This window comes from Megalobrama amblycephala, linkage group LG15, assembly GCF_018812025.1.
Source record: "Megalobrama amblycephala isolate DHTTF-2021 linkage group LG15, ASM1881202v1, whole genome shotgun sequence".
In the NCBI taxonomy this organism is placed as follows: domain Eukaryota; kingdom Metazoa; phylum Chordata; class Actinopteri; order Cypriniformes; family Xenocyprididae; genus Megalobrama; species Megalobrama amblycephala.
The window spans coordinates 5,791,544-5,807,716 of NC_063058.1; the positions used below are offsets into that span (position 1 = coordinate 5,791,544).

At 40.4% G+C, this 16,173-nt stretch overlaps 1 protein-coding gene across 2 annotated transcripts in view; it reads left to right on the forward strand.

Moving 5' to 3' along the window:
• LOC125247832 (protein HOS4) overlaps positions 1-16,173 on the forward strand; it is a 109,151-nt gene that overhangs the window by 25,895 nt on the left and 67,083 nt on the right. For both annotated transcript variants that reach the window (XM_048159338.1, XM_048159339.1), the window contains exon 4: positions 6,380-6,556. In XM_048159338.1, coding sequence (XP_048015295.1) covers positions 6,380-6,556 — 177 coding nt within the window. The remainder of the gene's footprint in view (positions 1-6,379; positions 6,557-16,173) is intronic.

Genomic DNA, 16,173 nt, shown 5'->3' on the forward strand with positions numbered 1-16,173 from the left:
ATCAGGAAAATTTTATTTGAAAGTGAACTAATCCTTTAATGGTCAGAGAGAGGGTGGAAATGGTCATGACAACTAAATTATGACTTTATTGGTGGAAGAGAGACCTTGGCTAACTTTGTAAGTGGACTTCAGGGAAAAAATAAATGCTGTAAAAGTGTAGAGTTTGTTACCTTTTAAAGGTTTAGGAGCGATTGTGTGTCTCTGTAGGGCGTTTAGCAGTAGACTACTAGCGGGGTGCAGTCGACGTGAGGTGCTATTATGACAGCCTTTCAGGTGTGATGTGAAAAGCGAGTGGTAGTTTCTAAAACACACGGAACATTTCAGCGGAGCTCGAGGTAAAACTGCTCTCAATGTGCCAGACTCATGCTGGGATGTCATCGCATATTTAGCGTCGCAATTTTAAAAAGTTGAGTTTAGTAACTCGGAGGCTCACCCGGAGTCGTCGCCTGTCAGAAACACGTTCGCTTTCGCTCTCCACTCTGCCTGTCAAGGTGCGCGGAAATCACAGTGTTGTTTATTCTCTTTGATTTGTCACAGATGTATGCGCCGCTGTTGACACAAGATTCTCTTGTTATTTTACATTCAACATCCTCCCCCCAAGTTTATCTCTCCCCTGTTCTCATTTGAGCAATTCAGTTGACTCTTGGATCTTAAAATGTGTGAAGAGTCTTTAGAAGTGTAACGCTACATGATCATCAGAGATAGTCGTTATGACAATGTTCCAGTTGTCGTTCACACCACTGTTCACTCCATGATACTGATCAAAACCAGCAAAGTGAAGCTTTAGTTTCCTTCTCGCCAGTACATGAATACTTGTACAAAGTTAATTAGGCCTCAGACTGAACATGTCCGCAGAGTTTTTAGAGGCTTTTTGACAGGTCTGTTCTAGGACAGCAATAAAGAAGGTGGGAGAGTAATGTTTCCTGGTAACTTTAGATGTAATTTATCTCAACGGTGAGCATGCTGCTTGGATGAACCAAAATAGTAAGAAGATGAAAAGTGTCCAGACGATACATTTATATGTTTTAGAGACAAATTCAGTTGTTGTGAAAAGAAACTATTACCCTTTTGTCCCTGTAATCAAGGCCACATTAATAAGGGTTTTAACTCATGGGGGTCCCAGCACACTTTCATTTCACAAACTATGTATAGACCTACTCCCTACATATGAATGTAAAATTAAACTATAACCATGCAAAATTACTGATTGTTACTCTCAAGTGGTCAAGGTCTGTTTGGAGTCTGGAGACTGGGATGGGATCTGTTTGGCCAACTAGTGGAAGACGGAAAGGGTGTTTAGGAAACTGGTGGACGTTTTGCAATTCCATAAAATTTTAATTTTACCTTTAACCAGGTACATTTCACAAACCTGTGAAGGAGATGTCCACCCATACACACACACACACACATGTATTTGCATATAGAAAATTAAGCCTATTTTAGAAACATTAACATTTATTTATTCATTTATTTATCATTAGGACACCATCATGATATTTTAGTTTATTATTTTAGTACCTGTACCTCCCCACTCTAACTCTCATTAAGAAAAGGAAATGGAAAGAAAAAAAAAAAAAAAAATGTATATACACTACCATTCAATAGTTTGGGATCCGTAAATGTTTTTAATATTTTTGAAAGAAGTCTACATTCAATGTTGAAAACAGTTGTGCTGCTTCATATTTTTGTGGAAACTGTGATTTATTTTTTCAGGATTCTGTATTCTAAGAACAGAATTTGCTTGAAATATATATTAATGGTAGCATACATTTGTGTGAATTTGTTTTACTGAATTGAATTAATATTGATTTTAATAAAATCATTGTTTCCAGATAGGTCCAGACTATATTGATATTACATAAAAAATTTGGCAGGTAAATGTGTTTAATTGTCATGAGAATAATGTCACAATGTTTTTTTTTTTTTTTTCATAGTTTAATTGTGATTATCAATCAACTGTATTCTGATTGCTGTCGGTAAGAGGGTTAGGCTGTTTTATAGTGTAAATTGTTTAAAGATGTGGCATTATTATGTAAAGATGCGGCAGTACTGTTTCTCAAGAGTAATTACCTGCTCTAAACTGATTGATGTGTCTCTTTTATTGGCTTGTGTGTGTGTGCTTTAGTGGTGGAGGAGAGCGTTTTTTAAAAACGGTTTGTGTGATGAAGAGTGTTTCAGTAATGAGGTCCCGTGGGATTCTCACTTGGTAATTACAGTCTCTATGAGATATTAAACTGTTTCCTGTGTCTTTTTGTTGGTCTTTAATTGCATGCAACAAGTAATGCAAGTCTTTTCATTCTCTTCCATGGCACAAGCGGATGTAAGGCACGTCATGTCTGCAAAAGAATTGTTTTATATGATAAACAGCTTCACATAAGGGGATTTTAAGAGATGTCATGGAGAGCTGAAAGACTTCACATTTTATTGAAATTGATTGCTGAGGTGTGTTTCATGTTGAGGGACTGTGTTGATGTTTTGGGCAATCACACTGCTTTTGCACTATTCTTGTTTGAATATATTCATTTGAACTGTTAGCACCTAATCTGATAATTCAAAGTAAGCACCTAAACTGTATAATTCAAAATAATGTCCATCATTTTGATGAAAGGTATTTTGAATTATTTTAACACTAATTTATTATTTTAGGTTTATATAGCAACAAAAGAGACCAGAGGTAAAATAAATAAATAAATAAATAAATAAATTTAAAAAAACTATGGGAGGAAAAAGCTTTTTGCTTTTTCTTGCAAAACGTTTGCACCCCCCTTTGAACTTTGAACTCACAATTGTTTTTGTGATGGAAATAATTAGAGGTGAGAGGAAAAACATCTTGGTTATGACTGTAACCCTGGTTCCCTGAGAAGGAAAAGAGACACTGCATCTGATGATGATGATTCTATGGGGATGCCTCTGCATGACTGTGTCTGGAGCACATGTGTAATCACTCATTGGTGGAACGTCATCCTGTGACACATGACGTCATAATCAGGAAACTATAAAGGATACCCGTACCAAACATCGCCAGCTTCTGATTGGCTGAAGTCACTCACTGGCATGCAGGAAGTATGGCAAGGCAAAGCAGTATCTCATTCCGTTCTCAGGGAACCAAGTTTGGAGTCCAAGTCCAGGCTATAAAATCTTATAAATGTGTGTGGAGAGGCCCAGCCCACCGCATCACACACTTCTTGAAGGGAAACCCCTGATAACAGTGCCTTAGAGGCTACCATACTCCTAGTTGAGTGCGCTCTAATGGCCAGAGGCAAAGGAAGGCTACTGAGTCTCTGAGATCTGGGAAGAAGTATATCAATGCTAGAAATACAGCCATCATCTCCAGGCAGTTTATGTGCCACGAAAGAAGATGACTTCTCCACAGACCCCGAGTTGAGTAGTATCGCTCCTCAGCTAGTGAGGGGAAGCGTCTGTCATAAACATTCTGCAATGACAAGGCACCCCCAGCACGTGTCCCTGGGACAGGAACCAAGGCTTCTTCCACATCACTAGGGTACGAAGACATCTGCGTGTAACCCTGATGATGCAAAATGAGTTGCCCCTAGGGGAAAACCCCTTTGTCTTGAACCACCACTGCAAGGGTCTCACTTACAGAAGGCCAAAAGGAATCATGTTGTCCCAACAGTCTCTGAAACTGCCATACGTAAACGCTGCCCCTGTGTCCAGCAAAAAGGGCCGTCTCCTTGGTGGCCCGGTGGGACAAGTCCGTGGCCCAACGCAACTGTTTAATGGCATCTGGGCCCACACCTTCACCTTCATCTAAGTCCCTGAGCAGGTCAGCCTGGTACAGACATGCACCCGCCTGGCCCGCTGCCATGTATGCTTTTCCCACCAAAGCCAATGTTTTTCTGTTCGGCCTGGTGGGTTATGTCGGGACCTCTCCTCAAAGATCGAAAGCATTTCTTCCACCTTAGGCATCACCCCATACCTGTGTTCATTCAACCCCATTATGAGTTGTAAGACACTTGAGGGCTGAACACACAAGCAGAGAACGGTTTATTCCCAGACCTCCACAGCTCAGGTTGTGTTCTGCAGGGCAGAAAACTTTTGTCGGGTTTACTCAAAAGATAAATTTCTCGCTTCTTGGCTGTCCAATCAATATTTAATTTAGCAACAGTATGAGTCACATCCTCCACTAGCTCCTCATAAAGAGAGGAGATCAAGAGCTGAAGAGTGTCATCACCGGGCCTTCACTCAGGGCGGAAGAAATTGTAGAGCATTCTGGGACCATTGGGTGAGAGCTGAGAAAGGGCAAAGCCCATCTCAAACTCCTCCGCTAGACACATCTGCGAGCCCCATTATCTGAGTCTCCACTCTGTCTCAGCAGAAGCAGGATCCGAATGGTACACGAGTGGACCTCTCCTCAAAGATCGCCAGGTGGGAGCAGAGTGCCCACAGTGGCAGACGTTCGCAGTGAGCACAGCCAGCCCCTCTCGAGAGCTGACTGTGCATGCTGTGCTCCCAGGCAGACTACACAAAGATTGTGTGTATCAATTCAGTTCATGTTTTCTAACAGTGCTAGTGCATTTAAATTAATAATATTACTGAATGGACAACTAAGTAACCCAAGGGTGACAGAGGCAAGGAACCCAATATCACCATTGGTGACAGAATGGAGAAAAAACCTTTGAAGAAATCAGTCTCAGTCGGGGGACCAGTCCTCCTCTGGCCTAAAGAACAAACGTAGATTGGTATCAATATTTCATCCAGTTCCTTTTGCCTGAAAATCGGGGTACATCACACTGGCATATAGAGGGAGTTGAAGCTGGCCATAGGGTCTGCACAGAAGACTTGTCTGGTTCTCGTGGTCTTTGCTGAGGATCTGTGCCGATGACTGTCATGTCGACGAGGTCTTCACAGGGGATCTGTCTCTAGGGATGATCTAGTTGTCATGGTCTCCGGTGACATTCAGGGCTTTTGTAGTAACCTCAGGATAAGAATAAGAAAGACAGACAGATAAGCATAGGAGCCATTTCTCTTACAATGTAACAAGTACATTGAATGCTATGGGAAGTGTTCCCAGTTCCAGCTGGCCTACTGTAATGCAGCCTAACAATCCCTTAGGGATTGGAATTATAGACTTATTAGTGACTCTTTCACACAGACTCATACTAAGAAGTGTTGTCATTAAGCTTTTAACAGTGATATATTGGATTTTGTAAATGTTTCATAGTGCTCCCAACATATCTGAAAGTATTTAATTTTAAATGTTACAATTGGTGGTTGGGAAAGGAAATGTGTTGAAAAACCAGAATTGCACAATTGGTGATATGATGAACCATGAGTTGCTATTTGAGAACCAGTGAGAGGTGATTTTAATAATTTAAGAGGAGGGGTCAATCTCATTCTAGAGAGCATTTTATTGTACAAGAGCATTTTGCTATTTTGGACATTTCACGATGAGAAGCAGAGACAGATCTTTTCTTCCGTATTGAGACATACAACAGAGTATAATCGATTATCAAAAAAGAAAGAAATGTAGGGCGGGACTTGGTTCTATCCACCGCTTCTTGGTTTTGGTTTTTGAGATGTGGGCTTTGCACTTAAAAATGAATGTGCGCTTGCAGCCGATTGTGGAGAGGCGGGGTTTAAAGTGCACTAAATGACTGGAGAAGTCTTGCTTAGTTTACCATAGAAAAGTGGAAGATCAAGTTATGACATTTTAATCAAACGGAAATTGCGATCGTCTTTTCTTCTCTATTGTAACATATTTTCAAGTGAAACAGTTTCTCGAAAAAGAAAAAAAACATATGGCAGTATTTGATTTTGTACATTGGGATTTAAAAATAAAAAAAATGAAAAATATACATATATGAATCCTTCACAACAAAACTACATGCATTTAAAAAAATAAATAGGTACATTTTCATTCATGCTGACATTTATGTTGTGTTTAATCTGCTAAAAGTTTACTTTAGGAGTAAAGGCTTGTTCACACCAAGGACGATAACTATAATAACAACGATAAAGATATAGTTCTAATAATCATTCTAAATATAAAAGAATAGCAGAGTCCACATGACAAATATAACGATAGTGTCGTAGAGAAACAATATTATTGGAATCACTTTCAGAGCAATTTTTTTTTTCCAGCTAATGGATGATGAAAACATTATCAGCCAATCAGAATCCACCCATGCTTTAAAAAGCTCCAACATTTAAAGCTGCAGACAATAAAACGGCAGTGCGTTCTGCTTGTGTGAGTTATCGTTACAGTTATTGTTCTTGGTGTGAATGGGCCTAAACAGGCAGATAGTGGTTCTATGTCTTTTAAAATTTATTCAGATTGAATTTGAAATATTATTATTCATTTAGTGATATAGTTTCAATTTTTTTGCTGACATTTTGAATGTGTATGTGTGCATTTCAGGTCTCTTCAGATGAGGTGGAGGACATAAATTTATCTGTGAAGCAGGAGGACATGGTGCACACCGATTCCAGTCGCAATGAGAGTCCCAGTGATGCCACCGAACTCAGCAGCAGTGACCTGCTTTCCTTAAAGAGTGACACCGTATCTCTGATCAGTGAAACGGCCATCTCATGCAAAGTTAGTATTATAAACACACACACACACACACACACACACACACACACACACACACACACACACACACACACACACACACACAGTGTGTTTTATTTATCTTAAAGGTGCCCCCAAATGAAAAATTGAATTTATCTTGGCATAGTTGAATAACAAGAGTTCAGTACATGGAAATGACATACAGTGAGTCTCAAACTCCATTGTTTCCTCCTTCTTGTATAAATCTCATTTGTTTAAAAGACCTCAGAAGAACAGGCGAATCTCAACATAACACAGACTGTTACGTAACAGTTGGAGTGTACGCCCCCAGTATTTGCATATGCCAGCCCACGTTTCCAACATTATAAAAGGCATTAGACAAGGGCAGCCAGTATTAACGTCTGGATGTGCACAACCAAATCATCAGACTAGGTAAGAAAGCAAGAACAATAGCAAAAAATGGCAGATGGAGCAATAATAACTGACATGATCCATGATAACATGATATTTTTAGTGATATTAGTAAATTGTCTTTCTAAATGTTTCGTTAGCATGTTGCTAATGTACTGTTAAATGTGGTTAAAGTTACCATCGTTTCTTACTGTATTCACGGAGACAAGAGAGCCGTCGCTATTTTCATTTTTAAACACTTGCAGTCTGTATAATGCATAAACATAACTTCATTCTTTATAAATTTCTGCAACAGTGTAGCATTAGCTGTTAGCCACGGAGCACTATCAAACTCATTCAAAATCAGAAGTAAACAATATAACAGTATACAATACTCACATAATCCGACGCATGCATGCCGCATGCATGACGAACACTTTGTAAAGATCCATTTTGAGGGTTATATTAGCTGTGTAAACTTTGTTAAGGCACTGTTTAAGGCAAGCGCGAGCTCTGTGGGCGGAGAGCACGGGATTTAAAGGGGCCGCAGCATAAAATCGGCGCATTTATAATGATGCCCCAAAATAGGCAGTTAAAAAAATTAATAAAAAAAAATCTATGGGGTATTTTGAGCTGAAACTTCACAGACACATTCAGGGGACACCTTAGACTTATATTACATCTTTTAAAAACATAATCTAGGGCACCTTTAAACCATTTCCCTCCACTAACCAAATAGCATCAGACTAACAACCACTCTGAATAACTTAGCAACATCCTAACAACCTCCTAGCAACCTCTCAGAACACTCTTGCAACTCCCTGGCAAACACGAACAACATTAAATTTTGATGGTGAGTTTTTAATGGGCAAGCACATATTCTTCAGAAAATCTCAAAATCTAGTTCTCTTTAGTGTCACCTTTTCATTTGATCAAACAGCATATGCTCATCATTACATACTCAAGTGCATCTCTGGCTTTGGCTCATCATGTTTTCTCAGCTTGTCTTTTGTAATCCTCTTAGAGGATCCTGCTTGTCCTGGCTCAGTGAATGTCTTAACCGTACAGTGAGTAAGGTCACCTGCTGATGAGGTCAGCTCGGCCTGCCCTCCTGTGTCAGATCTTAGCACGTTTTTAGACCTCTTGATTTGGGTTGATCCAATGGTGCTGGGTTGACACACACGCAGCTGGGTACAGGTTTAAGCATGGTTTGTTTGTTGCCTTCTATGGTGTCAGAGGACAAGCTTAAAGGAATGTTCTGGGTTCAAGTTAAGTGCAGCTCTTTGGATAGCATGTTTAATGTATATCAGTGTTATTTTTGTGTTATTATTATTTTTTTTTTTTACAAAATTATACTACTAAATTTACTAAATTAATTACTAAATTACAGAATGTATGACTTATTTATGACCAAATACTATTATCAATATGATAATAGTAGGATAATAGGATTTCAAAAAACCTTTTACACACTGCGCTGTTTAAAATCCTGCTGTGCCAATCATATTTGTCCCAAATCATTGATATTACTGTCATTATGTACATTAACAATGTAATATGAAATATCATGACATAGATGATGTTTTCTTTCTTTTGCGATGGTTTGTAAAAATCCAAACTTCACACTCATTAACAGCACTTTATTCATTCTTGAAGTGAACCTTTGCCGCTTTTGGGACCGCAAATACAGAATGAAGCGCTTGGGGTGTGATACAATGTTTGTGAGTTGTCAACACTAAACTACTGGAATGGCTAGATGTCTTGGCTACAATTTATTGTAAAGTCTAGCATGAAACACTGTGCTTCACACAATTTGTCTGTCTCTTTAAGATCACATCATAGAATCTGTCATTGCTTTATCTTAAAAAGTGGTTTTGTTCGATGTGTTTGATTCCTGTATTCTCCTGCGTATTTTCCAAGTAAAGACTTTGTTATTGTATTTCATGTGCGATTATTACAGCCACCAGCAACTTGTAACAATAGCAGGCTTAACATAGGAAAACATCTTGTATTGCGAAGACATCCCCACTAACATCCTGCTGAAAGACAGTATTAGGGCTGCCGTGGGAGTAATCTAGGCTAAAACAACAGATATTCTTCTTTTATCCTGTGATTTCATGCTTATCAAAGCCTGACCTCACTGCCACCCCTGGTAGAAAGAAGTTTTTATTTTTTTCTTTCCCATTCCAGATCAATGGCCTAAACCTGTGACTCCATGAAACTGTTGGTGTCAGGTGGAGCCAAGTAATTTTCTCGTAACTAAAACATCTGTGTTTTGCCACACCACCTTCAATACACATAATATGTAAGAGATAACACATTACCAAATGAGAAAATGGCCCTTCATAAAAGACTAGCCAGAAAGCCGTTGTTGCTCGCCACTTTGAACAAGCGTAGTGAGAGGTTTTCGGGTAATTCCACTGACCTTGCGTGCCGTTCTCACTTTGACAATGCCGGGGAACATTGTGGGGCACGAGATCTTTCTCCCACAGGCAGACGGGATGTAAATGGGAGTAAATGGGTTTTTCATTTCTAAATGCCGTCTGATAATGGAAGTGGGTGGCATGTCAGATCACACACATATGAGCCTCTGTTGGAGATAAGGCCATTTGTACAAGAGGCGTGTGTGTGTGAGTGAGTGAGTGTGTGTGTGTATGTGTGTGTGTATGTGTTATCTTCACCCCTCTGTTACCGCAATTTCTATTCTGTTCTTGAAAGACTCATTTGAATTTCCTCATCATAACAGCCCTATGATTGAACCTCAATTAATATGTTAATGTTGCTGTGCAAGCTTTTTAATTAGTATAAGATGAATCACATTGCATTTTGGGGACCTGATTATCGCTCTCAGATGCTTTGGGGATGTTATTTTGTTTTTACGTGATGCTGGTAATGGTATTGTTCAGGGTAGAATTTCCAAGCTTGAAGTATTTAATTTCCTAAATAGTTATGATTTATTCCAGTGTCTGCTTCAGTAGAACCTCTTGACTGATAATGTTTCATAAAATGGGTAGTTGACTAGGTCATAGTAATCATGTTTTAAAATCTGTTGAATTTGCTTTGAAATTGAATTTTCTTATACCAGCTTAGACACTTTATTAATTATTACTAAATAATTTACACTTTGACAAGAAAATTAACTGAATAGAAGCTATATATATATATATATAAAAGTTATGTTTAAAGTTATATTTAAAGTTATGGATGCAAAAGCAGAACCCCGTTCTTTGGCCTTGTGAAATGGATGAACTTAGGAATCAGTAGTTAAGATTTACAACCCGAATTCCAGAAATGTTGGGCCGTTTTTTAAATTTGAATAAATTGAAAACTAAAAGACTTTCAAATCACATGAGCCAACATTTTATTCAAAATAGAACATAGATAACACAACGAATGTTTAAATTGAGCAATTTTATAATTTTGTTCACAAAATGAGCTCATTTCAAATTTGATACCTGATACAGGTCTCAAAATAATTGGGACGGGGGCATGTTTACCATGGTGTAGCATCTCCTTTTCTTTTCAAAACAATTTGAAAACGTCTGGGCATCAAGGTTATGAGTTTCTGGAGTTTTGGTGTTGGAATTTGGTCCCATTCTTGCCTGATATAAGTTTCCAGCTGCTGAAGAATTTGTGGTCGTCCTTGACGTATTTTTCTCTATAGGTGATGTCGCGGTTCAGATAAATAGAAGACTCAAATGCAGTGAACAAAAGTGAAAAGTTTATTTAGGAAAACTTGATGACAAACGTGAATAATATGTGACAGTGAAGAAACTCTGTATGGTGATTCCCGTGTGCTCCGCACACCATAAGCGGACACACAGACTGGGGAGACCACCGAGAGAAAACACAAGCAGGACTCCAGCAGGAGATAATGTCCTGCAAAAAACTCCTCGTCTTAGGGTCCTGAGCACAACAGCAATAAAGCAGGTAAGTCACGAGAGCAAAACACGTCCACGCAACACAACATAGTGATCAGCTGACAACAAGAGGTAGACACAGCTGGGTAAGGGGAACGAGTGACAGATGAGGGAGATCAACTCGTGATTGTGCACACAGCACTACCAGGCAACGCTGATTGCTCGAATCATGAGCTGTAGAAAATGACAAGACACTAACAATCAACAGAGACGAACTGGTGACATACCCTGACCCGTGACAAGTGAAAGATCTGGACTGCAGGCAGGCCAATTCAGCACCGGGAATCTTCTACGACGAAGCCATGCTGTTGTAATAGCTGCAGTATGTGAATTTGCATTGTCCTGCTGAAATACACAAGGCCTTCCCTGAAATAGACGTCATCTGGAGGGGAACATATGTTGCTCTAAAACCTTTATATACCTTTCAGCATTCAGTGCCTTCCAAAACATGCAAGCTGCCCATACCGTATGCACTTATGCACCCCCATACTATCAGAGATGCTGGCTTTTGAACTGTACGCTGATAACACGCTGGAAGGTCTCCCTCCTCTTTAGTGGAGATTTCTCCAGTTTCTCTGAATCTTTTGATGATGTTATGCACTGTATGATAAGATTTGCAAAGCCTTTGTAATTTGACGTTGAGGAACATTGTTGAGACCCGTAGCAGGCATCAAATTTGAAATGAGCTCATTTAGTGGATAAAAGTGTAAAATTTCTCAGTTTAAACATTTGTTTTGTTATCTATGCTCTATTGTGAATAAAATTAGACTTATGTCTAAAGAAACATTGAAATGTCAGGTTTTAAATCATGTCAAATCGAAAACAAAAATTCTGTGTTTTTATGTAATCTGTATGAAAAGAGACACATGTCAGACGCCCATGATTCAGCTCATTATCCGCTAATGCGGCCATGCCCACGGAGCCAGTACTATTCAGAGGCAATACATGTATACATCGTCGCAATTCGTGTATTTATTATCTTCAAAAGTGTTTATCTGTATGGTAAAGCCATGGTTAGCAACCTCTGGAAGACATGCCATTAGTTCCTGGAATGTCCTGTTCTTCTTTAGATTAATTTGTGGACTAAATGTGCACAGAGCGACAATAAATGACAATAAAATGACAATAAATATTAAATATTACTCCTCTGTATAGAAAATTGACTTAAACATATGAGAATCCATCAATATTTCTCCAAATGTGTATGCTTTTAAGCTAAAAGCCTATATGAAATGCCACAGAGGTAACATAATTGTTCAGACAGCTTGCATCACAGAAATACATTATATTTTAAAGTATATAATAGAATACCATTATTTTAAATTGTAATAATATTTCACAGTGTTGCTGTTTTGTCTGTATGTTTGATATACACCATGATGAGCTTGAGACATGATCACAGAGGGTTTTGTCACAGCCTACCTGACTGAAAGAGCTCATTGATATGCAGGTCATTACAGGTCATTATGTGATTCTTTTGTCGTCTCAGGTGTGAATTACCCATTATTCATGATGATTCACGCCTCCACGCATACTGTGAAAAACTAAATCAATATATTGTTTTATATGAACGAGTAGGCGGGATAATTTTTACATAATTTTGAAACAAAAACTCTAGTTTACAACCTCCAATACCCAGAAGTCTTGTGAACACAGATTTTATATATTTTTGGCCTTATTTCAGTGACTTAAGTTTTTTTGTTTTTTCAATAACCATGCATAAATGTTATTCCTTCAAAAACGCAAACATGTACATACATTTTCCTCACATATTATGGTAGCCTAGTTTGTGCTGAATACAGTGTAATGACACTTGTGTCATTAATATGTTTATGAACAACTGAAAAAAGCACAAATGTCAGGGCATGTGAAAACTTCTCCTGGCCCCAAATCAGCCTCAGACTCCAGAGGGTTAACTGAGGCTAGTGCCTGCAATATAATATTTTTTTTGTAAGAGCACCCGCAAGTCAGCTGACTCTAGCGGCTTGAACGGAGGGGCCTTGAAGGGCCCTCAGGATGGTGGATACATCCCAATATCGTCAACAATATGGGGGCGAGGCAGGTTAAGCCTTCGGGTCTCTCTGTTGTGACCACTTTCCTGGAAACCAGCCCTAAATCTACTCCCAATTGGTACAATTGCAGAGCCCTCCAGTGTTCCAGAGTCTTGACACAACCGTGGGTCACCCTGAGGCTCAAGCATCCTGATCACCAAGCATGGGGCAGGACACAGGCTTTCAGTCAGTACTGAAGTTGTTTGCATATGCAGCAGGCCAAGCGGAAGGACTGAGGAGGCTATTGCCATCAGAAACAGGAACCTCTGAAATGTCATAAGGGGACAAAGACCACTGGCTTTGAATGATACAGCGATTCGCTGAATTTTCAACAAGCATTCCGGCGACAGCCAGGCCCGCATCTGGGCCAAGTCGAATACCAGACCCAGGAAGGATATTCGCAGGCTGGGTGAAAGCGAGCTTTTAGCCAGGTGATTCTGAACCACAGGAGCTCTAACTGGCTGAGGAGCAGAAACCTGTCCGCACATAGCTCGTCAATGACTTCAGTCATTACTAGGGAGTTACCATGCTATCACTTCAGAATACTGTTCCAAATAATTAGTAATTCTTTCTGAAGGATTTGGTAATGCTTAAAGTAATTGTTCTGTTTTCATGTTTAATGGGGACAGTCCATAGACATAATGATTTTAATACTGTACAAACTGTATATTCTATCCCTTCCCCTAAATCTACCCCTAAACCATCCCATTTTTAGATTTTCAAAAAACACCACTTAACATGATTTATAAGCTGTTTTCCTCATGGAGACCACAAGGACAAGGAGTTCAGATATTGCCATCTTTATTGGGAATTTTTGTCCTCATTATGTGGGGCATACATGAACCCCCCCCACACACACAAACTCATATGCATATCCCTTCAGTGACTTCCCTTTTATCCATCCTCCCATCTTTCTCCCTCCCCCATTCCTCTGTCTGATTTTGTCCAGTCCACTGCTATTATTTCCATCTCAGTAATCTGTTGAGATACATTTAGTTTTCCGAGCGAATTATTGAATCATAACTGTGATTTTAACAGAGTAATTAAAGTTTAATGTGGCCCTGATGAGCTACTCCTTCAGGAAATGTTGTGATATTAAATTATTTATGACTAGAGGGTCTCTGTACCATATGTAAATCATTTAGATATGTAAATGGCCCGCTAAATCTCATAGATTATGAATAAAAATGTACTATTCCCATGTTTAGCTCTGGGCTTTTAATCATGGAATTACTTTTCTTTTTGTTCGTGCCTGAAGACATATTAATCATACTATAAGCTAGAAACACTGTACAAGGTAAGACACCTTGTATTATATGTGCATATACAGTTCAAAAGGCAAGTTTTATATTTTGTATGTTGACATTGACACTGCACTCTTAGGCCTGCAAGTTTTATATTTTGTATGTTGACATTGACACTGCACTCTTAGGCCTGCAAGTTTTATATTTTGTATGTTGACATTGACACTGCACTCTTAGGCCTGCCTAAAACATGATATGTGAAAACAGATGTGCAAAACAGCACAATTCATAACACAAAACAAGACATAATACATGTTGTATTTCCATTAATGCCACAAGGGGCACTATCATTGTTTGTTATCATCAAAATGAAAACTGTCTCATGTTTTCCATTAAAGCAGAGTTCATGTTAATGGCTGCTAAGCAATGTAGCTAATGGGTGCATTAATGTAAGTATGGTCACAGGTGTATTTTTTGACATTTTACAATAACTTCGAATGTGGTTCATCCAACACATTTTCTTACATTCATACAAAAATTTCGAACTATTTTGATTTGTTATGAATTCGTACATCCTCATTTGTGCATTTTTCATATGATCTGCTTTCGCCCCACTGAGGGGCAGGTTTAGGGATGGGGTTGGGAATTGTCACAGTCACCATTTCCAGCACTACGTTTCCCAGCAATCCCTTCTGTCCTGCACCTGCACGTCATCATCATCACCCGCACCTGAAGTCACTCATCATGATTATCACTCATCTGGACTCCCTTTATAAACAGTCACCTTGCTCACTAGTGTTGTCCGTTATCTTATGTTGTTAGTGTGTGTATCCTGTATTCCTGTATGTTCCATTGAATTGCCTAGTAAAGTCTTGCTCTTAACTTATATTCCTCATCGTGAGTGTTCCTACACAGCTACCTGTAACAGAATAATGGCCTGCTCTAATGGATGAATGGGCCAAATTCATCGATGTGGCTCGGGAGAGCCACAATTTTTTGTTTTTCACTTCCCAGTAACTACCACGGACCCTGCAAACTCCCAGATACCACCAGTTTGAACTGGAAGGAAGCCCTACTGAAGTGCTTGGAGTTCAAGTGGCCCGATCCGGAACCCTGCCGAACCCAGTTTCCAACCAGAGACCCACCGCAGATGGAGACGATGACCCCGCCATGACGTCAGAGGAGCAACCGAGCTTGACATCATCCCGGAGCCTGAGGTATTTCCAGCAGAGGAGAAGTTCGAGTCGGGGGTCCCATCCAGCGTCGAGGGAGTAGGTGTCAGAGACGACGAGCAAGACCAAAGCCACCCCACCTGCTCGTCACTGAGAGTGAGTCCACCGACAACAATGCCACTTCCCAGCTGTTTGAAAACTTTATATTGGACTCTTCAATTCCTACCAGCCTCTCTCCTTTACTGGAATTATCTACAGAATCTCAATCTCTGCCTTCTTCCCTGACCCCAACCAAGTCTGCTGTCCTGTCCGAGCTGTCACCCATCAGTCCCGCTACACCACCATCACCTCCTCTCAGTGACGTGGTTACATCGCGGGACTACTGTGAGACATCTCCTCCGGGGCTTGAGGATCCCGTGGCTCCACCTCCAGCATCTGTTCTCGTCTCTCCTCCTCGACCCATCACCCTGACTCCTTCACCTACGCTCCCACCTCCCTCGTTGTCTGCTGGGACCTTCGAGCCCTAGGCTTCGCGGAGCTGCCTCGGACCGTCGGCTTCACCTGGGTCGGATGTCACATCACTTACGCAAGGGACTTCCGGGCCATCCGTTGCTCTCTGGCCCTCCACCCCAACTGCTCCAGCTAGCTCCGCCCTCCCTCAGGCTCCGCCGCCACCCTCGGTCGCTCCAGCTACACCTCAGCCGTCAGGATCCCTGCATCCTCCTTGGATGGTCGTCGCTGTGGCTCCGTCACGGTCGCCTGGGTCATCGGCATCGAACCGCTCCATCTGCCTTCTGTCTACGCCATGGGTTCCTCTTCCATCGCCGCGGCCACCTTCGCTCGTCCCCAAGGTGGCGCTGAGAT